The 20,916-nt window shown below is 59.0% G+C and overlaps 1 protein-coding gene across 1 annotated transcript in view; it reads left to right on the top strand.

The window, feature by feature from the left end:
- Window positions 1–20,916, top strand: part of COL11A2 (collagen type XI alpha 2 chain) — a 28,480-nt gene that overhangs the window by 4,585 nt on the left and 2,979 nt on the right. The window contains exons 5-60 of the mRNA XM_045541815.1: window positions 2,028–2,219; window positions 3,000–3,077; window positions 3,710–3,772; window positions 4,442–4,621; window positions 6,732–6,791; window positions 6,889–6,930; window positions 7,136–7,198; window positions 7,520–7,594; window positions 8,065–8,151; window positions 8,383–8,439; window positions 8,606–8,659; window positions 8,757–8,810; window positions 8,908–8,961; window positions 9,129–9,182; window positions 9,364–9,417; window positions 9,500–9,544; window positions 9,671–9,724; window positions 10,071–10,115; window positions 10,306–10,359; window positions 10,573–10,617; window positions 10,752–10,805; window positions 11,031–11,075; window positions 11,278–11,331; window positions 11,458–11,502; window positions 11,686–11,739; window positions 12,067–12,174; window positions 13,063–13,116; window positions 13,410–13,463; window positions 13,573–13,617; window positions 13,701–13,754; window positions 13,875–13,919; window positions 14,064–14,117; window positions 14,216–14,269; window positions 14,483–14,536; window positions 14,958–15,065; window positions 15,205–15,294; window positions 15,465–15,518; window positions 15,747–15,854; window positions 15,991–16,098; window positions 16,239–16,292; window positions 16,396–16,449; window positions 16,637–16,744; window positions 16,972–17,025; window positions 17,172–17,225; window positions 17,425–17,478; window positions 17,637–17,690; window positions 18,020–18,127; window positions 18,476–18,529; window positions 18,709–18,762; window positions 18,895–18,948; window positions 19,438–19,491; window positions 19,756–19,863; window positions 19,968–20,021; window positions 20,166–20,219; window positions 20,452–20,559; window positions 20,714–20,767. Coding sequence (XP_045397771.1) covers window positions 2,028–2,219; window positions 3,000–3,077; window positions 3,710–3,772; window positions 4,442–4,621; window positions 6,732–6,791; window positions 6,889–6,930; window positions 7,136–7,198; window positions 7,520–7,594; window positions 8,065–8,151; window positions 8,383–8,439; window positions 8,606–8,659; window positions 8,757–8,810; window positions 8,908–8,961; window positions 9,129–9,182; window positions 9,364–9,417; window positions 9,500–9,544; window positions 9,671–9,724; window positions 10,071–10,115; window positions 10,306–10,359; window positions 10,573–10,617; window positions 10,752–10,805; window positions 11,031–11,075; window positions 11,278–11,331; window positions 11,458–11,502; window positions 11,686–11,739; window positions 12,067–12,174; window positions 13,063–13,116; window positions 13,410–13,463; window positions 13,573–13,617; window positions 13,701–13,754; window positions 13,875–13,919; window positions 14,064–14,117; window positions 14,216–14,269; window positions 14,483–14,536; window positions 14,958–15,065; window positions 15,205–15,294; window positions 15,465–15,518; window positions 15,747–15,854; window positions 15,991–16,098; window positions 16,239–16,292; window positions 16,396–16,449; window positions 16,637–16,744; window positions 16,972–17,025; window positions 17,172–17,225; window positions 17,425–17,478; window positions 17,637–17,690; window positions 18,020–18,127; window positions 18,476–18,529; window positions 18,709–18,762; window positions 18,895–18,948; window positions 19,438–19,491; window positions 19,756–19,863; window positions 19,968–20,021; window positions 20,166–20,219; window positions 20,452–20,559; window positions 20,714–20,767 — 3,786 coding nt within the window. The remainder of the gene's footprint in view (window positions 1–2,027; window positions 2,220–2,999; window positions 3,078–3,709; window positions 3,773–4,441; window positions 4,622–6,731; window positions 6,792–6,888; window positions 6,931–7,135; window positions 7,199–7,519; window positions 7,595–8,064; window positions 8,152–8,382; window positions 8,440–8,605; window positions 8,660–8,756; window positions 8,811–8,907; window positions 8,962–9,128; window positions 9,183–9,363; window positions 9,418–9,499; window positions 9,545–9,670; window positions 9,725–10,070; window positions 10,116–10,305; window positions 10,360–10,572; window positions 10,618–10,751; window positions 10,806–11,030; window positions 11,076–11,277; window positions 11,332–11,457; window positions 11,503–11,685; window positions 11,740–12,066; window positions 12,175–13,062; window positions 13,117–13,409; window positions 13,464–13,572; window positions 13,618–13,700; window positions 13,755–13,874; window positions 13,920–14,063; window positions 14,118–14,215; window positions 14,270–14,482; window positions 14,537–14,957; window positions 15,066–15,204; window positions 15,295–15,464; window positions 15,519–15,746; window positions 15,855–15,990; window positions 16,099–16,238; window positions 16,293–16,395; window positions 16,450–16,636; window positions 16,745–16,971; window positions 17,026–17,171; window positions 17,226–17,424; window positions 17,479–17,636; window positions 17,691–18,019; window positions 18,128–18,475; window positions 18,530–18,708; window positions 18,763–18,894; window positions 18,949–19,437; window positions 19,492–19,755; window positions 19,864–19,967; window positions 20,022–20,165; window positions 20,220–20,451; window positions 20,560–20,713; window positions 20,768–20,916) is intronic.

The raw sequence follows: 20,916 nt of genomic DNA, 5'->3' as shown, positions 1-20,916 counted from the left end.
CCCTGGCCCACCTATGGACACATACATGCCTCCACCACCCACCTGCCTACCCCCTGGCACACATGCATGCCTCCACCACCCACCCGACCACCCCCTGGCCCACCTATGGACACATACATGCCTCCACCACCCACCTGCCTACCCCCTGGCACACATGCATGCCTCCACCACCTGCCTGCCCACCCCCTGGCCCACCTATGGACACATACATGCCTCCACCACCCACCTGCCTACCCCCTGGCACACATGCATGCCTCCACCACCCACCCGACCACCCCCTGGCCCACCTATGGACACATGCATGCCTCCACCACCCACCTGCCTACCCCCTGGCACACATGCATGCCTCCACCACCCGCCTGCCCACCCCCTGGCCCACCTATGGACACATACATGCCTCCACCACCCCACCTGCCTACACCCTGGCACACATGCATGCCTCCACCACCCACCCGCCCACCCCCTGGCCCACCTATGGACACATGCATGCCTCCACCACCCACCTGCCCACCCCCTGGCACACATGCATGCCTCCACCACCCGCCTGCCCACCCCCTGGCCCACCTATGGACACATACATGCCTCCACCACCCACCTGCCTACCCCCTGGCACACATGCATGCCTCCACCACCCACCCGCCCACCCCCTGGCCCACCTATGGACACATACATGCCTCCACCACCCACCTGCCCACCCCCTGGCACACATGCATGCCTCCACCACCCGCCTGCCCACCTACACACACATGCATGCCTCCACTACCCACCCGCCCACCGCCTGGCCCACCTATGCACACATGCATGCCTCCACTACCCACTCACCTACCCACTTACCCACCTATCTGTTCCCACACTTACCCACATACTCATGCATTTAGACTTATATTCACCCACCTGCCTATCCTCCCCCTGCTTAACCACTCCCCGCTTCAAACCACCCAACTATCCATCTATTGTTCTGTCCATCTATCCTCTTCAGCCCATCCAGCCATCTACTCACTCACCCATGCGCCCACCCACCCCATTTACCCATGCATACAAGGATGCATGCGTGAATATAGCCATCCACCCACCCATCTACCCACCAACTCAACCACTCCCTCCTCCAATACACTCACCCACCTGTCTCCTCACACACCTACACCCCATTCAACATTCATTCACCCACATATTCAATTCCACCTATCTACCTATTCACCAGTCTGCTTCCATCTACTCTGTGCCTCCTGTTCATCTACCCACCAATCCACCCATACACACATTCATTCATTCACCATCCATCAACACTCCCATTTAGCCATGCATTTGAACCTCCACCCAGCCATCCACCTGTCTATTCATTCATCCATTCCTCCAGCCATCCACCTAGCCAGTCAACAGTTTCTGAATACCTGCCAGCCAAGGGGAACACAGAAGAATCATCTAAGGTCTCTGTCATCCCAGGAGCTCCCAGTTTGGCTCTAGAAATGAGATACTGTCCCTAAATTACAGTGCAAGGGAGGGTGTGCTAAGCACCCTGTGTGGGCCCAAATAAATGCCATTGGAATTCCAAAGTGGGTTCCCCTCCCCCAGCTCTAGAGGTCCTTAGAATTCTCATCATCACTGCCATTGGCAGGCCAAGGCAACTAAGGCTAGGCTACTGTCTCCAGAAGCCACTATGAAAAGGCCCATGCATTGCCACAAGGGGCGGGGGGTAGGGGTTCTAGTCCTGGAAGTCCTGGGTTCTAGTCCTGATTCTGCCACTCTGAGTGACCCTGGGCCAGTCATTGCCTTTTGAGCTTTTCCGAATGGAATGTATCTGAAAAAGGGGCATAAAGATCTTTGTTCTACTGACTTACTCCATTGTTATGAAGGATCCATGAGATTCTTTGAGAACTGAAAAGGGCTATGCCCATGAGAAAGCTGATAATGACCTTCTCCCATTGTACCGTTTTCCCTAGGATTGGCCTCCTACCCTTTGTCCCAGGCTATTCCCTTTGTCTCTCTCGGCCTCCCTCCCTTGATGTTCCTTCCTCATGTCTTTGCAGGGTGATGTCCAGGAGCTTGTCATTGTCCCGGGGGTCCAAGCTGCCTACGAATCCTGTGAACAGAAGGAGCTGGACTGTGAGGGGGGCCAGAGAGAGAGCCCTCAGAATCAACAGTCCCACAGAACCCAGAGATCTCCAAAGCAGCAGCCGTCAACACTTCATAGGCCACAAAACCAGGAACCCCAGCGACAGGTGAGGGAGCTGAGTGAACCCCCAACTGCAGCACACCCCAGAGAGGGAAGATACCCAGACATCTCTCCTCCTTAGATCCCTCCCCATCCACACCTCCATCACCCCGTCCTCCCAGTCCTCATTCATCAATCTTTTTATTTTCATTTAAAAATAAAAAGAGTCATTATGAAGAGTTTGTTATGAAGAATTCGTGGCTGGGAGCTGTGTTCCCTACTTGTGTCTCCTCCTCTGCCAGTCTTCCTAGAACTGTGCCTCTGGGCTTCCCATTCCTTCCTTGAATTAAGAGATTGGGAGAGAGTGGGAGAGTAGAGGAGACAGAAGCTGGGAGAGAGAAGTTGAGATGGTGGGACCGAGGAGAAACAGGGAAGGAATAGGGGTAGAGGATCCCAAAGGAGCAGGGTCTGCTGAAGTGTGGGAGTGGGGAGCCCAGTCTCTGGCCCCTCCACCCAGAGGGACAGGGTTAGGGCTGCGGAGAGGAAAACAGCGTCCGGAAGGGAAACTGGGTGGGGTGGAGTCTGGACAGCGCGAGTATAGATATGATCTGGGGCCAGTGGTCTGAAGATTGGAGGGTCAATCTCTTAATCATGTCTACTTCTGTCTCACACGCGGGACCCCTTCCCCTTTCCCACCTCTCTCCACCACTCTCCTGACCCCCAACCTTTCCTTTCATCCTCAACTCTCTGCTTCCCAACTCCATGCCTCCCCTGTTTCCCAACGTCCCTGCCCTTCACCCCCACCCTCCAACTGCCCCACCCCCTCCTGCCTATTCCTCTGTCCCAGCCCACTGAGTCTCTCTACTATGACTACGAGCCCCCCTATTACGATGTGATGACTACGGGGACGACCCCTGATTATCAGGTAAACTTGAGGGACCCCTTCATTTCTTCCCTTCCTCCCAGCATCTCCTATGACACCTCCTCCCTCCCCCGTCTGTGGGGAGAGACACCATATATAGATTATGGGGGTTTACTCACTCAGTGCCCCTCCATGTCTCTCTGCTGCAGTGGCCTCGGAGCCCCCACCACAGGGCTCCCCCTTCCCTTAGGGGGCATCGGACCCCTCCCCGAAAGCCCACCCCACCTGCCAAGAGGTCAGCAGCCCGGCAGGCGTCCCCCTCACCAGGCCGGAGGCCCTCTCCAACTGGAGGCTCTGGCCCAGCACGGGGCCAGCCTCCCCCCTCCCGACGCCCAGCTCGGCGGGCTGCTTCCCCCGCTGCCCAGGCCCCCCCCAGGACCAGAGGCAGCGGTTACCGGCAGGTAGAGCTGGGGCATCCAGATCTCTGCCCCCAAACTTCTATGACCTTGGAGATTCAGTCTCCCCAGACTGTCCCCCCTCCAAAAGGGCTGCAAGATCTGAGATTTCCCCCATCCCCCAGCACAGACAGACACTGCCCTGGGGTGGAGGGACAGGTGCTGCTTTGCCTCCCCTTCCACTAACCTCTCTCCTTCCTTCTACCCTGTGCTACTCTCCTCCCCTCTCCTTGGGGTTAGGACCCCAACCCTGGTGAAGAAGAAGAAATCCTGGAGCCCAGCTCCTTGCCACCCCCTGAGGAGGTAACTCCGTCCCCTGCCCTCACCCCAGCTGGGGGCAATGGGCATCTGTGACCCAGTCCCCTTGCCCCATGCCATCTTGATGAGCCAGCCCCTCTTCTGGCCAGAGGGCTCTTTGTCATTTCCATTTATGGCCTTCTGTCTTCTGATCACTCCAGACCTATGGGGTGGCTTCTTTCTCTAAGTATGTCTAAGTATGTCCATGCCACCTGCCATCATTCTTTGATTCCAGAGTAACCTCCTCTCCATGTTGGTGCCAAATGGTCTGATTTCTGTGTCCTATTTCCATCCCTAGGAGCCATTTTCTGTCCAATGCTGTCATTTTTTTCTTTTCTCCCAGTCTCTGTCTCTTTGGTTGTTGCCTGGACTTCTTTGTCTATCATTACATCCATGGACTGTCCACTCTGTGTCCAGCCCTCTGGCCGCCCTTCCTGTTATCCACCATTTCTTCCCACCAGGCCCATTTGTGGGACATCCCTCCCCACTTTTGGCCTTCAGTAGCCATCCCATTTCTATACAACCACTCCCCTTGCTCTTCTTGGGAGAAAAACTCTGGTCTCCATTACCCTCAGAATCCTTTGGGCTGGAAGTTGTCACACCCTGGGGTCCAGGGAAAGCCTTCTCTCAGCCCTAACGCCCCCATCTACCCCTTCTCCCTTCCCACCTGGGAAGGAGCAGACAGATCTCCAGGTCCCCCCAACAGCTGACAGGTTCCGGGCAGAGGAACATGGGGAGGGTGGCACAGACCCCCCAGCAGGGTCCTACGATTACACCTATGGCTATGGGGACGATTATCGTGAAGAGACGGAGCTTGGCCCTGCCCTCTCTGCGGAGACAGCCCACTCAGGAGCCGTAAGTGAAAGGCGCTCCTCTTCCGTTCTCACCACCACCGGGAGCTACAAGAACTGCTGCCTGTTGGTTTTGATCATTGTCTGTTGGCTGTGCGCTACTTCCCATTAGTGGTGTGCCATTTTCTGTTCACGTAACATGTATATGTTGCTTGAAAAGATACTTCCTGCCTTCCCTTGCCAAATGTCTTACCCTGTGACTCCTTGTGGATCCCTCTGCCCAGGGCATTGGGATTTTTTAAAAAATCCTGTGGCCACATCCTGTCTTTTTTGGTTGCTTTCTGTCTAAACCCATCAAGCTGGATTTCATAAAGCTTTCGGTCAATAAGTCCCTACCCTGTGTCCATTTTCAGTCTGTCTCTGTCATTTCTTCTTGGTCAAAACAATATCTTGTTCATGTTGCTGTCAAATAATCTAACTTCCTATGTTACATTTTCCAATCTACAGGCCACTTCTTATCTGTCCCTTCCTTCCGTGGCATCCATCTTGGTGTCCATGTCAGATTGGGCTGAAAGGGATTTGTTGTTTGTGTTCTGCCTCTAGTTTTTCATGCTGTCTTGTGACAATTTCCTTTGACAGTAAGCCATTTCCTGTGTGTCTCAGATCATCCAAATCATAAAGTTTCCATTGTGGGCCTAGGTATTTATCATGGCCACTTCTTGTGTGTCCTAGCCTTGATGTTTGTGTTTTTCCGAAGAATTACCTGTCATTGTCTTAATTCCCTTTGCAGGAATCACTTTCTATTTTGCGGATGCCTTTTCTCTCTTGGTCACAGTAGCGATGTTGTTGAAGTTTCACCTCCTGGGTCCTCTTTCCTTGGCTCTTCCTGTGTGTCCAGCCACTTCCTGTTTTTCTAGTTTGTTTTCTAGCCATCTTGGTCATGTTTAATTTTTCTTGGCCCTGGCATCATTCTTGCTTCCAAGTGTTTGTCATTTTGTCCTGTCTCCCTTGATTGTTCCCCATGTCTTCAACAACTCCCCGTCAGCTGGAGTGTTCCCTGTCTACTCCGCTTCATCTCCTGCCTGCCCCACGGTCATGGCTGCCTCCTCTACCTGCCGCCTCACCGCACACCCCCCTTCTCTAATATTGCCACCCTTGACCCTCTGCTACCTTTCCCTTATGCTGCTCTTTGGCTATTTGGGGTTGATCTGGGATTGGGGAGAGTTTGGAAACTGATCATTGCTGTTTGGTTAGGATAGAGGGGAGGGGGCCATCCTGAAGATCTCTGTTGGGAGAGTTGGGGGTGGTGGTAAATGTCCTCCCTTTTCCCTGTCCTTATCTTGGTTCTGGTCCTAGAGTTGGGAGTAGCCATCTGAGTGGAAGCATGACAGGGAGGGAACTGGTAGGCTTGAAGGGACGGAGGAGGGACAGAGGAAGGGCATAGCCTCCTTGCTGAGAGATGAACTGAGGGACTTACAACAGGGGGCTGCTCTTGGGGTTGGAAAACTGAACCCAAGAACTGTGTTTTTCCAAAAGCTAGTTATGAGGCCTGAGTTGGGGGTATCAGTGGTGATTACTCTCCAAATGTACTTAGAATATGGATGCTTAACCTCTGGGGAATTTTTAAATTGTGAACCCCTTGACGTCTACATAAAATTCTGTGCACAAGGGCACATACTTTTTCTTTTCTGGAGAAAGACTCATAGCTTTCATCAAATTTTCACATGGGTCCCTGCCCTCCCATTACCCCCAAATAAAAGTCTATCTACAATCTTAGAGAGATTCTTATTTGATAGGTTGGGGTAAGGGTGAGAAAGTGGATGCCTTCTTAAGATTCTAGGGACTCCTGGCGCCAGAGGGAGTTTGGGGAACAGGGTCGGATCCTCTGGAAGAGGGTTTGAAATCCCAGGAAGGGTCTGAGAACTTTCCTGACAGAAGCGCTCAGGGAGATGGAGAGGTTGTGCTTGCTGAGGCGGGGCTGGGAACTAGCAGACTCCTTGGCGGGTCTGCAAGGTCTGTGAGAGGAGGTTTTGGGGGAGGGCTGGCAGATTTGGGGGGTAGGGTCAAGAAAGTCTTGAAGGATGTAAGAATCAAGGCTGGATTTGGGAGGGGGCAGTCCTGGGGTCCTGGCTGCTCACAGGCCCCACTGGGGGTTACATGTGTGTCTCCCTCAGGCTGCCCACGGACCCCGGGGGCTGAAGGGAGAGAAGGGAGAGCCCGCGGTGCTGGAACCTGTGAGTGGTCCCTGGCTGAGGCGGTGGGAAGAGGGGAAGCAAGTGGGGGTGGGGAGCTAGCCCTGTTGTGTCTGACTTTTAACCTTTGACTCCACAGGGTATGCTCGTGGAGGGGCCCCCTGGCCCAGAAGGCCCTGCGGTGAGTCTGGCTGTGACTTGTTACCCTCCATTCTTTTCTCAGAGACCCTTCCCCCATATGCCCAGGCCTCCTTCTCAGCACCCTCGAGGGTCCTTCCAATCAAAGCTTCCCGGATTCCCAGACTTCTTCTGTAAGACCACCCTCAGCCACATTCCCCTCTTCTGCCTGAAAGTCCAGACCTGACCCCTACTCTTCTGTTCCTCAGGGATTGACTGGTCCCCCTGGCATCCAGGGGAACCCAGGCCCAGTTGGAGACCCTGGCGAGAGGGTAAGGGAGTGTCCTGTGGGTGGCGGGGCTGCAGAGGAGCCGCCTGTACCCCACAGGGCTACCATGCTCAGTGTTCCTTGCTAGCTGGCTGTCTGGTGAATGAGGGGCAGCGTGCTCCTCAGAACCCAGAAAGGAGGGCAGTCACTGGTTGGGGAGGGGAACAATCTGGTATCTCACCCTCATTTTTCTCCATGGGGCTGGGGGGCTCAGGAAAGATCTAGGGAGTCTACATCTATTCTGTTGAGGAGGGTTGCAAAATGACAGTAAGACCTTGTCACCCCCCATCTGTCACTGTGCTTTCTCATTCTCTCCCCACTCCAGGGGCCCCCTGGCCGAGCAGGGCTTCCTGGATCAGATGGGGCCCCTGGCCCTCCTGGCACGTCCCTCATGCTGCCAGTGAGTTGTCTTCTGGGCTTCGGAATGGGCTGAGGGGGAGGACAGGGGGATTCTGTTGTGTCACCAAGAATCAGAAGGTCAGGGAAGCTATGGAGCAGTCTCTAAAGACCATCATCAACCTAAAGGGATTGATCTTTGGGGTGAGGGGGTTGGAGCTTCATTAGATGATCTAGAACCAAACATGGATCTTCTAGAACCAAATAAATTATCTAGAACTGGCCAGAAACTCCTACATTTCAAGGAGTCTAGAACCAAAGGAGAGTCTTTTGGGAGGTAGAGGCTAGAGATTGGGGGAGGTGCACAGGGGTTGAGTTTCTGAAAACCTCTAAGTAGTTATCTGGAACCCACGAGAGATGCTGGACAGAGCAGAGCCTGGGGGATGGGGCAGAGATGCTGGAAGAAGCCTCTGGCTGGGAGGGTCCCACAGATTTCCTGGAAGAGAACTTGGACCTTCTCTCCTTGCCCCTCAGTTCCGGTTTGGCAGTGGTGGGGGTGACAAGGGCCCTGTGGTGGCAGCCCAGGAGGCTCAGGCCCAGGCAATCCTGCAGCAGGCACGGGTGAGTGAGTCTGGAGGGGGTCTTGGTGGAGGGAGGGGTGTGGTGGGAAGGGAAGGCTCTAGGAGGGCTGCAAGGTTCAGTTGGGGCGAATGTGGGGCGGAGAGGGAGGTTGGGGAGAATGCAGGGCAGTGGATGAGGACCAGGAGTGGAAGGGCAAGTTGGGAGGGTGTGCTGGGGCTGGAGGCTCCCCTGCTGCCTCTCCCTCAGCTCTGCTGTGGCCTGCTCCCCTAGCTGGCGCTCCGTGGACCCCCTGGCCCCATGGGATACACAGGTCGCCCTGGACCCTTGGTGAGTGAGTGGGGTGTTGGGGTAGAGGATCCTTTATTTGTATGGGGGGTGTGGATAGTTCTGGAAAGGGGCCAGGTTGAAAGTTGTTTTGCTTCTTTTGGGGAGGGTTCTGAGGTCACCGTTGGGCATGTCCTTCATCATGGCCATTCTCTCTTCTCTCTCCCAGGGGCAGCCTGGAAGCCCTGGCCTGAAAGGAGAATCTGGAGACCTAGGACCTCAGGTGACCACCCCCCCAACCCCTGCCCCGACGCCTGATCCCCAACCCAGCGCCTCCCACTGTCTATGCTCACTAACCTCCCCGTCTCTGCCCTCACCAGGGCCCCAGAGGACCTCAGGGCCTCGCAGGCCCACCTGGCAAGGCTGGGCGAAGGGTGAGTGCCCCAGGGGTGGGATAGGTGTTGGGGGAAAGGGGAATGGAGAGGAGGACTGCGCCCCCTGCTGGCTCTGACGCTTTCCTTGCACTCCCAGGGCCGGGCGGGTGCTGATGGAGCCCGAGGGATGCCTGGAGAACCTGGAGTGAAGGTAACAGGCCCTGGCCCCTCTCTGACACCTGTAGCTCCCAGCCCCACCTGTGCTCGTTCATCCCCCCGGCTCCCCCAGGATGCAGCCCCTCCCCACTCAGAGCACTGTAGGGAGGGCAGGGGCGTGGAGGGGCTGGGCCCTCACTCTGGCTGCCTCTCTTCCTCTAGGGTGACCGAGGTTTTGATGGACTCCCGGGGCTGCCTGGGGAGAAGGGACACAGGGTGAGTATGTTGGGGGCAGGCGTTGTGATGGGGGTAGATCTGTGGAGGGAGGGAGGCAAGGAAAGAAGGCTGGGGGTCCGCAGGAGCTCCGTGAGCGGAACCCGCTGGCGAATTGAAGAGGGCCGGTGTCTGCCTGCATTGGGGCTCTGAGGCCCCTCTTACCTGTTCCCCTCTTTTCCAGGGTGATACCGGTGCCCAGGGCCTTCCGGGGCCCCCTGGTGAGGATGGAGATCGGGTAAGTGTTGTGGCAAGCACAGGGGGTGGGTGCAAGAGAAGTCTAGAAGGCAAGGCCACTTCACCATGTCCTCCTCCTCCAGGGAGACGATGGGGAGATTGGGCCTCGAGGGCTGCCTGGAGAGTCGGTGAGTGTCCAGGGGGTCAGTTTGGGGGAGGGGGCTCTGGGGAGGTCAGGAGGGGGCCATGGGCACTAAGGGGACACATTTTCTCTAACCCATCCGTGCTGTCTCCTCCCCTTACCCTGAATGCAGGGACCCCGAGGTCTCCTTGGCCCCAAAGGCCCACCTGGTATTCCTGGACCCCCGGTAAGTGACTCCCTGACTTCTGACCCTGATGTGACCTCTTGACCTCTCCAACTCTCCTCTCTCCTCACCCAACCCCTCCATGGCCTCCACCTGGCCCTGCTTCAGCCTTTGCCCACAGATGCACCAGGGCTCTGAACATAGCCAAAAAGAAAAGCAAATCCTCAAGAAAAACGAAACAAAAACCCACAAGCCCACAGGTCCGCAGCCCCGTGCCCTGTGGGTATGGGCTGGGCTGGCTGTGTTTGCTTACGTTTGGGATGAACTGGAGGTCTGGCCGCCCCACCCTCTCAGGACCACAAGTCCCTCCAAGGCCCATCTGGCTGCTCACACCCTTCTCGTGTTTCAGGGCGTCCGAGGCATGGATGGTCCCCAAGGCCCCAAAGGGAGCTTGGTGAGTGACGGGCATGGAGACCCCACCCCAATCCCCATTCCCGAGGTCCCTGCCAGGGTCCTGTTCACCACTGTGTTGACGCTTTGCCTACTTCCCAGCTCTCTTGGCTGACCTGCTGGGACTCTGCTCTTTGCCCTAAGTTTGTTCTGTCACCATCTCCTCTGACCCCTGCCTGGTTGCCTGTTTCTAGGGACCCCAGGGAGAGCCAGGACCTCCTGGACAACAGGGCACTCCTGGGACCCAGGTGAGTGGTCCTGCCCACCCTCTCCCCAACTTTAGCAGCTTCCCCTGGACTTCCACAATGGGCCAGACCCCAGATGGGGACAGGAGATTAAGGGTCTCAGGCTCTGGTTGGGACCCATGCACACTCTGGGTGGGGAGGCTGGCTGTAGGGGAGAGCCCACCTACTCTCTCTAGTGGACAGAACAGTGACTGTGACCTCTCTCTCTGTGCGTAGGGTCTCCCCGGGCCCCAGGGTGCCATCGGTCCTCATGGAGAGAAGGTAAGTGACTAAGGGATTTGGGAGACAAGGGGCTCAGGGTGGGGTGTAGGGAGCACCCAAAATGTCTGTTGGGACTTTAGCTGTGTCCAGACCTGACCCCTCCAGTGACCCTGAGCCTCCTCATCTTCCTGTAGGGTCCTCGAGGGAAACCAGGACTCCCTGGCATGCCTGGCTCTGATGGACCCCCGGTGAGTGAGCCCCCCCCTGTTAATCCAGTTCCCCTCAGCCCTCTACCCCAGGGCACAGCCTCTAAGCTCCTTGAGTGACTGTCCATACAGTGTGTCCCTGGCACTGAAAGGTCACTGGTGGTGCCTGGTTAGTTAGCTTCATTAGGTTACAGGGAATTTGGGTTGGAAAAAGTGTGGGGAAGGTGACAGGGGCTAGCGGTCACCTTCTCTATCCCCTACCCTCAGGGTCACCCCGGGAAGGAAGGTCCTCCTGGAACCAAAGGAAACCAGGTGAGATCTTCCATGTCTCCACTCAGACTCGGGAGTCTCAGGGTCCCTCATCTCTTCGTTCACATGGCTCTAACGATACTCTCAAGCCCCGTGCCCTGTAGCCCTGCCCAGACTCCAGTGCTGTTACCTCCATTTCTACCCTCTGGAGCCCCACACTGGTACCCCAAGGCCCCTTTATAAATGTCTCTATTTCTTCTCCCAGGGCCCGTCTGGACCTCAGGGTCCTCTAGGATACCCAGGACCTCGAGGTGTCAAGGTAACCAACCACCTGGCTGGGAGATAAAGGGCTGCAGTCAGGGGAGCGAGATGGGGTCTTAGGAGCTCAGCCCTCCCCGCCCCTCCATCCCCTGATCACTCTGTCCCTATTCCCCTCTCATTCTAGGGTGTGGATGGAATTCGGGGTCTGAAGGGTCATAAGGGTGAGAAGGTGAGCGCCATGTTCCCAGCGTCCCAGCACCTGCGTCCTCTCTCCTCATGCCCTTCCCTCCAGCCTGCCCACGTTGCCCTCCAGCTCCAGAGCCCACCCTTCCACCCATGTTCTCTGAAAGCCTCCCTTTGAACCCCCAACCCTCTGTGATCTGTGGTGTCCTCTCACCTCTGTCTTTCTCAGGGCGAGGATGGCTTTCCTGGGTTTAAAGGTGACATAGGCGTGAAAGGTGACAGGGTGAGTAGAGACCCCACACTGGCCCCCACCCCCATGTCCTAATGATGCCCCCCTTTGGAGCCCCCAGTCACCAGCTTACTGCCCTGAGACCCTGGACTCCCCCGCTTGGTGCTGTGCTCCCTCGGGAGCCTGATCCCAGCAGGATGACAAGCCCACTGTCTGTCACGCTGGCCCTCCAGTCGCAGCACTGCCCCTGTGGGCTCCCTGTCCTGCAATAGCTTCTGGGATCCCACCAGCTCCACCCAGCCTCACTGGTGCCCGCTTCTTCTCCGGGCCCAGACCCTACCTCCAGTCCCCAACCCTCACTTCTCCCACCCTCCCACTCAGGGCGAGGTTGGAGTCCCTGGATCCAGGGGAGAGGACGGCCCTGAGGGGCCGAAGGGACGCACTGGACCCACTGGAGACCCTGGGCCCCCTGGGCTCATGGGCGAGAAGGTGAAGGGATGGGGGATCTGTGCCTGGGTCCTCGGGGGGGCCAGGGTGGGCGTGGGGGTGCCCACAGCTGGAGTCACAGAGTCAGCTGAAGATAGCCTCGCGTTCATTGTGCTCTCTGGCTGCCCATGGGTTGTGGGGGGATAAATGAGCAGCCAAGGAGAAGTCCCTGCCACAAATGAAGAGTCTGGTGGGGACGAGGCACAGAGGGTAACTGTAGTGAAAATGTGTCCAAACTCAGAGCAGCCGGGCTTCCGAGAAGGGAGAGAGTCTACCAGCCGGTGAGGTCTGTGATCTCCAGAGCTGGCCCTCCCGGAGCGAGCACTTGCCGTGTGCGGGCACCGTGCCAACTCGTCCTGTCAATCCTGCGAGGCAGGCCTGGGCTTTGCAGAGGCACAGGGACGTTAAGACGCGTGTTAATCATGTAGCCAGTGAAGGGCAGATCCAGGGTTTGAGCCCAGGCAGTCGGCTGCAGGGTCCCTGCTCGCAGCCACCGTTGCACAGCTGCCTGGCAGGACGAGCTCTGAGCCCCAGGAGGAAGGGGGCGCATGCGCGGGACTTGGGGTGGTGTGCTGCCTGGGCAAAGGCCCGGAGGCCTGCAGGGCGACTGGTCTTGGTGAGGTAGCAGTGGGTGCTGAGGTTGACAGGCGGGCAGCAGCTAGACCACACTGACTCTGAAGGACTTGTCGGAGCTGCAGACACGGGGGAGGCGGGGTCCCAGCACTAGAGTTGGGGAAGTCTCCTGTCTCAGGAAGGAGAGACTGCAAAGGCCAGACAGCCCTGGGGTTGAGGAGGGCAGGGCTGGGGTTTGTGGGGCGTTGCTGGATGAGGCTGGGGTCTCTAGGGATGCAATGGTAACGGTGGCTCCTCTTGCTCCCTGTGTCTCCACAGGGCAAGCTGGGTGTTCCTGGTCTGCCTGGCTACCCCGGACGCCAGGGTCCCAAGGTGATGTGATGTCCCGTTTGTGCCCCTCCTCCTTTCCCCTTCCCCGACCCCTGATTCCAGGAAGCACAGGCTAGCAGAGCAGTGGGGGGTCCTAGAGAGAATGTAGCTGACCCCTTTCTACAGAGGAGGAAACAGAGGCCCAGAGCAGCAGGGGTTTGTCCGAGGCATCTAGTTATCTGCAGAGCCCGGGTCTCCCGTGCTGCTGCCTCCATGGTCCGCCGACGCCCTCTGGCCCTTCCTGAGCCCTCCTCTTTCACGACTTCTCAACTTCCCCCCTTCGCCATCCTCACCAGGGGTCCCTGGGATTTCCTGGCTTTCCCGGAGCCAGTGGAGAGAAGGGAGCCCGGGTAAGCTGGGGGAAGGGAGAGGGTGTGGAGGGAAGGGCGGGGGGCTCTGGAGGGGGTCTGTGGGGAGCCGAGCCTGGGTGACGGTCTCTCTCGACTTCCTTCCCACCAGGGCCTGTCGGGGAAATCAGGGCCTCGGGGAGAACGGGGCCCGACGGTGAGTGCAGGGGTGCGACAAACAGGAGGTTCAAGATCCAAAGGGGAGCGTTTGCGTATTTCTGACCCTTCCCCTCTCTCCAGGGTCCACGGGGTCAGCGAGGACCCCGAGGTGCCACGGGAAAGTCTGGAGCTAAGGTTAGTGGCCTCTGCAGGGCTCCATCTGCCCGCTGAGCCCCAGCTCGCCCTCAACCTCTCTGACCTTGGGGATGTCTGGAAGGCAGCTCCTCCCACTCTCTGACTCTGTTTCCCCCACAGGGAACAGCTGGTGGTGATGGCCCTCACGGGCCCCCCGGAGAGAGGGTGAGTTGGCTTGAGTCTCCCCTTCCCCAGTGCTTCCCTAGGGAGCCTGGGTGGAGCCAGCTCCCTCCTCACCCCAGGGAGGAGGCTGCGCCCCCTGCCCAGCACCTGGCCCATTCTCCTGACTCAACCCCTCTCTGACCCTAGGGTCTCCCTGGACCTCAGGGTCCCAATGGATTTCCTGGCCCCAAAGGACCCCCGGTAAGCTGACCCCTGAGATCTGACCACTCTGGCTCTCTGAGTCCTCCCCTATCCCCCTTTCCAGCCTAGAGTTCACCTGACATCTGAACTCCTTCCAGGGCCCCCCTGGGAAGGACGGGCTGCCGGGACACCCAGGCCAGAGAGGAGAAGTGGTAGGTGATGCCCTTGGCCCCTCATTCCCTCAAACCCCAGAGCTGTCTGGAAGGCCCACAGGGACGTTCTCCTGGCAGAGGGGAGTGCACCCCAGCGCTGCTCAGACCCACAGCCCGGGGCTCGGAGTGACCTGCCCCCTCCTCCGGGAGCCTGGGGTCTGCCCACAGTGCCCACGCCTGCTCTCACCCTGTTCTCCTCTCTTCCTCTCTCAGGGTTTCCAAGGGAAGACCGGCCCCCCAGGCCCCCCAGGAGTGGTGGGACCTCAGGTAGGTCTGTCCCCAGGAGAGAATGGACCCCAGACTCTGGAGTTAAGCTGTCTGCCCCTCCTCTCTCAGCCATACACCCTTCCCTGGTCTGCCTGACCCAGACCCCTGGGGCTGGGGTCAATGGTGGGGGCTGGATTGGGGGCAGGGGTCCTGAACAGGGGTCAGTCTATTTCCTGGGTTTGTTCTCATCGTTTTGTCTCCGAGAAGGGGCAGTTCCCCCACAGGGACACAAGGTGGTGCAGTTACTCCACACTGGGGAGCCTGGGGAAGCCCAGGTGGCCAGGGGAGCCCCCAGGAATTTCCCAGGAGCTTTGGGGCAGGGATAAAGGGGTTCTAGAGGGGTTATTTCAGGGTGGCCAAGGTGGGCTCTTCTGGCAGAAAGTGGGATGAAGGGTCTGAGTGGGGACTCTGCCTTTTCTAGGGAGCAGCAGGAGAAACTGGCCCCATGGGGGAGAGAGGTCACCCAGGCCCCCCAGGTCCCCCTGGAGAGCAGGGACTGACCGGGACAGCTGGAAAAGAAGGAACAAAGGTCAGTGAGGGGCTGGGCCGAGGGGAACCTGGGGGGCTGGAGTTGGGCTGAAAGGAGTGGGTACTTGGCGATTTGAGGGGGCCAGGCATCTCTGATTTGGGAGCATGGCTGTGGCTCATCACCTCTCCTTTTCTTTCAGGGTGACCCTGGTCCTCCTGGGGCCCCAGGGAAGGATGGTCCTGCTGGTCTGAGGGGCTTCCCAGGGGAGAGAGGCCTTCCAGGCACTGCTGTGAGCGATTCCCAAACCCCTGCCTGTAACAAGTCACCAAGTGTCCTGGCCCCCTCCCTGGTCCCCTCTGTGTCACCCACTGCTCCCATCTCTCTGAGCCCGCCTGCCCCCCAACCCTCATCCTTCCCATCCGTGTGAAGTCCCACCTTCCCCAAATCTCTGGTTCATAGGGTGGAGCCGGTTTGAAGGGGAATGAAGGTCCGGCTGGCCCCCCTGGCCCTGCAGTGAGTCTGGGTCCCTGGGAGGCAGTAGGAAGGAACCGGGAGAGGGGGTGGGTGCAGAAGGGTGGGAGTGGCATCTGGATCTAGATAGGGGTGGGCACTGGGCAGAGGGAGTTGAGGATCGGCCAGAATACATCTGACTTGGGGCTCTTCTCCCAGGAATCGTGGTCAGGAGTGGTGTGGGGGGTTGTGGTCTCTTCCCTGGGGGTCTGACTTCATCTTGTTTCTCAGGGCTCCCCTGGGGAGCGAGGTGCAGCAGGATCAGGAGGACCCATTGGCCCCCCGGGGCGCCCAGGCCCGCAGGGTCCCCCTGGGGCAGCAGGAGAGAAAGGCGTCCCTGTGAGTGTGGGCGCCCTGGGGAGGGGTTCTGGGAAGGGCTCTGTGAGCCAAGGTGGTGGGCTACGAAGGATTTCCTGCATGGGTGTTTGAGGGTGAGGGTCGCCTCCAGGCTGTGACTCATTTCTCATTCCCACAGGGTGAGAAGGGCCCCGTTGGTCCGACCGGCCGCGATGGGGTGCAGGGTCCTGTGGGACTTCCGGGTCCTGCTGGGCCCCCGGGCGTGGCCGGAGAGGATGGAGACAAGGTGAGGGACCCACAGGCCCTGACCAATCTCCTCTCCAGACGAGGTGGCTGATCTAGGCATGACCCCTGACCCCTGTCGTGTCATTCTCCCCACTCCACCCCTCTCCCTTCTCTCATATTCCATCTGCCTTCTCCTCCCAGGGTGAGGTGGGGGACCCTGGACAGAAGGGCACCAAAGGGAACAAGGGTGAACATGTAAGTGCCCATGACCTTGACTTCTGACCTCTTGGTCTTTAACCTCATTCTCACCTGGTCTCTCTCCTTGCCTTGGTGTCTCTGACTCTCCTTTCTCCCCCAGGGTCCTCCTGGACCCCCTGGACCCATTGGTCCTGTGGGGCAGCCTGGAGCAGCGGTGAGTGACCCCTCCACCCACACTGAGGCCCCGGAGGCTCTAGTCTGCCCTCAGTTCCCTCTGCCTTGGCGCTGAGGGTGGGAGTGGGGCTCTGGGCCTGGTGCTCATTTCTGTGTGGGGTCTGTGGGTAGAGAACACCTGATCCATGACCCATCTCTGTGTCCTTGTCCCTGCCTCCTCTCCCCAGGGAGCAGATGGGGAACCTGGAGCTCGGGGACCCCAGGGACACTTTGGAGCCAAAGGTGATGAAGGAACAAGAGGATTCAATGGGCCCCCAGGACCCATTGGCCTACAGGTGAGTTGGGGGGTGGGGACAGGGCCTGAGAGGTGGGGTCGGGGTGGGCTGCTATTTGCCCCAGACCCTGCTAGCAGCCTGCTGAAGAGTTCTGGGGAGGAGGGGGCAGGGCAGAGGACTGGGGGGCATGTGGGGTTTGTGGGGAGAGGACCGTGGGGGCCTGTCTGCCTAGGGCTGTGCTTTGGGTGAGTTGGTCACCTGGGTCTGTGCTTTGTGTACCTGCACAGGGTTTGCCAGGGCCCTCTGGGGAGAAGGGAGAAACAGGAGACGTGGGTCCTATGGTGAGTGTAACCCTACCGCCCCCACCCCATACCCACTGCTGACTCCCTGGCCTGGCTGCTCCTCCTCCCTCCGCCACTCCTGCCTGTCCATAGTGCTCTTTCTCTCACTTCCCTCCCCCATCTCTGGTGTGTCTGTTTCCCCCCAGGGACCACCTGGCCCCCCAGGACCTCGAGGCCCAGCTGGACCCAATGGTGCTGATGTGAGTCATCTCAGCCCCTGTCTCTTCAGGTCCATGTGTCTAACCCTCTGCCTCCCTTTCCCCAGACCATGCACTCTAGTCTCATCTCAGGTGTCAAGAGAAGCCCCTGGAAGGCCTCCCACCGTCTCACTGCTGTGGCCATGGGGCCTCATCCAGGCATCTGCGCTAAGCAATGACTCTATTTCTGTTCCTCTTCCAGGGCCCACAAGGTCCTCCGGGAGGTGTTGGGAACCTGGGTCCTCCTGGAGAGAAGGTAACTGGGAAGGGGGTGAATGGACCAGTCTTGGGGGGAGGGGGTGAGGGTTGAATTTCTGCCAATTTTGGTTGAGGGTACAGAAGGGAATGAGATGTGGGGAATACAGGGATTTTTTTTTTTTAAGAAGCAGGTTTTTGATCCTAATCTCTTTGCAGGGGGAGCCAGGGGAGTCAGGATCTCCAGGGGTCCAGGGCGAGCCAGGTGTCAAAGTGAGTGACAGCTCTGAGACCCCACTCCCCAAACCCCCTCATCCCTCTCAACCCACCCCCATTTCTCCCGGGACCTCTTTGAGCTGGAACTCCTCTGCATCCAGCGGTCTCTTGCTCCACGACACCTGATCCCTTGATCTGAGTGAGCCCTTCTACTCTCTCCTTGAAGGGCAGAGGGGCCAGGGGACGCCCCCATGGGCTTGGCTTTCTGTGTGTGTCCCCTTGTCATTGAGGGCAGTGGGAGGAGGCTGAAGATGTCTTGGAAGCAGAGGCTGCATCCCTGATCTTCAAGACCCCGGGACCATCTGTACTCTCTACTTGTTCTGCAGGGTCCTCGCGGGGAGCGTGGGGAGAAAGGAGAGTCGGGGCAGCCAGGAGAGGCGGGACCACCAGGGCCTAAAGGCCCGGTGGGCGATGATGGCCCCAAAGGGAACCCTGTGAGTTTGCAGGTGGTGGGGGAGCTGAGGAGGGCCCTGTGAGTGAGCGACTTGGCAGTATGGTTGTGTGTGAGCCCCAGGGTGGGATATGCCTAGGAGGGAGGCCCTGGGAATGGGGTCTCCTGGGAGGGAACAGAGAGAACAGAGAGATGCCCTGCAGCTAACGCCTGAAAGCATTAGACAGCATGCCGTGCACAAGGTGGGGGGAGGGGTACAAGAGACCCTCTTCCTAGGGGGTGCCAGTGGGCACTGCTTGTAGAGAGGGAGAGTGTGGCATGTGCTGTGGGAGTCTGGGTTGGGTGGGCTTAGGAGGCTGTGATCCTAACCCTTGTTCTCCCTCTGGATCAGGGTCCCGTCGGTTTTCCTGGTGACCCTGGCCCCCCTGGAGAAGGTGGCCCTCGGGTGAGTCTTACCCAGGGACGGGAAGCGGCAAAGAGGGTGGGACCTCTGTGTGGCTGGTGGGTTTGGGTAACGGGAAGCTGGGGGTATGGCAGGGCAGGCAGGGGGATGGGAGAATTGGCAGCTTTACGGGTCATGCCCCCTGGTTGGGGCCCACCTCTGACCTTGCTTCATCCCTGCAGGGCCAGGATGGTGCTAAGGGTGACCGTGGAGAGGATGGTGAGCCAGGACAGCCTGTGAGTGACCAGTGACCCTGCCACCCCCACTGAGCCCAAGCCTTCTGACCCCATACCCTTCTTCTGTGCCCCACTCCTGAGGGGCTCCCCTGGCTGGAGGCTAAATACCCACCCTGATTCCTCTCTTCCTAGGGATCCCCTGGTCCTACTGGGGAGAATGGACCCCCTGGGCCACTTGGAAAGCGGGTGAGTGAGGTGGACTCCTGGCACCTTGGGAGGCAGTCCTGGGGCAGTGTGGACGGAGGCTGGGCAATGGCAGGTGGCAGATTTGTGTGTGCACGAGCGCGTGGGTTTATAAGTGTGTGGGGTATCTTGGGTATGTTCGTTCCTGGGTTTCGGAATGCATGTTCTTGCCAGAGGTGGTGGTGTTTACCCACCAGTCAGAATGGACACTGGAGGGGGTGCTGGCTGGCTTTTCTGGAGGGCCCCTGCTGGACCAGGTTAACCTTTTGGTCACTGGGGCAGGAGGTGGGCCACTAGGTGGGGTGTGGGCAAGTGGCTCTTCACCAAACATACAGAACTACTCAAGGTTTTAACAACTGGTGCAGCTTACCTGTTCTTAACGTCTGTGCCTGTGTACGCCCACGCATGTGTGTGTCCAGGAGGACAGGAGGTGGGAAAAGTTGAGCCTGGCTGTCCACTGCCTCATCTTCTCTTCCTTCCCGCCCCCTACAGGGTCCTGCCGGCACGCCTGGTCCAGAGGGGCGACAAGGAGAGAAAGGAGCCAAGGTGAGGCAGAGGCCGCCCCGGTGCTGTGTTCCCTCCAGCTTCCTGGCCCTCAGATTCCTCTGTCTCCAGATGCCTAACCCATGTCCACCTTTCCCATGTTGAGCCCCTTTTGGGGACAGGGTTGCCTACACTTGTTCCTGCCCCAGGAGCTCCTAGGGTTTGGCCCCTCCTCCCTGCCTTGTCTCTGCCACCTGGGACCCCCGGTCCCCCAGCCCGCACCCACCTCCTCTGCCCTTTAGGACATGCTCCTTGTGTGTGTTTCAGGGGGATCCTGGTGCTGTGGGTGCCCCGGGGAAGACAGGCCCCGTGGGTCCCGCAGGCCCAGCAGGCAAACCTGGCCCTGATGGTCTGAGGGGGCTCCCGGGCTCAGTGGTGAGTGCTGGCAGGGAAGGGCTGGGTGGGCGGGCGTGAGGGGCCACAAGGGGTGCCGTGTGGGGATGCCCCTCCTGACCCCTGTGGGCCCCTCCGATCTGCAGGGTCAGCAAGGCCGTCCTGGAGCCACAGGCCAGGCCGGGCCCCCAGGTCCTGTGGTGAGTGACTGGGATTGGGCCCGGTGGGGGGTTGAGGGTGGGTGCCCTGGGGCCAGAGCTGAAGTCCTGAAGGAAGTGGGAGGTGGTGGGGGAGGGCTTAGTCCCCTCTCTTCCTGGAGAAAGTGACTTTCTGTCTCCTCACAGGGACCCCCAGGGCTTCCTGGCCTCCGGGGTGATGCTGGGGCCAAGGGAGAGAAGGTGAGTGACAGACATGTGGCCAGGTGGCTGCCATCACCCTCATTCCCTGAAACCCGTGGGGACCCCGAGTGCCCACTGCTCTGCTTCAGGCCTCCGCACCCGGCCCTCGGGTCCTTGCTCAGTGAGAGCCGCTCCCAGACCTGTGCCTGCCTCCCTCTCCCTGCCTTCTCGGCCCTTCTCCCCACCCACGTGACTCCTCTCTGTATCCCTGACCAACTGCTTCCTTCCCTAGGGTCACCCAGGTCTCATTGGACTGATCGGGCCCCCTGGGGAGCAGGGAGAGAAGGGAGATCGGGGACTTCCTGGCCCTCAGGGCTCCCCTGGGCAGAAGGGGGAGACGGTGAGTAGAGGGGGTGGTCCTGGAGGGTGTGCGGGCATGAGGGTGGGGGTTCCTCTTGGGGTGGGGAGGGGTGGCTTCAGACTTAGCTGTGGGCGGGAACAGATCCTGGGGGTGGTGCGGGGGACCCAGTTGAACAGCCCCCTCCCCTTCCTAGGGTATCCCAGGGGCATCTGGCCCCATTGGCCCTGGAGGACCCCCCGGCCTCCCCGTGAGTACCTCATCTGTTCCTCTGCTAAGTCCCTTAAACCCCACTGCTCCCCACCCCATGGCCTCCCACTGACGTCCATGGCAACTGCCAGCCTCAAACATAGTCCTCAGCGTCCCCTTTTGTCCTCACACCCCCAGTGTTTCCTCCAC

The sequence above is a fragment of the Lemur catta genome, chromosome 2 (genome assembly GCF_020740605.2).
Source record: "Lemur catta isolate mLemCat1 chromosome 2, mLemCat1.pri, whole genome shotgun sequence".
In the NCBI taxonomy this organism is placed as follows: Eukaryota; Metazoa; Chordata; class Mammalia; order Primates; family Lemuridae; genus Lemur; species Lemur catta.
This window is presented reverse-complemented; position numbering and strand designations above follow the sequence as displayed.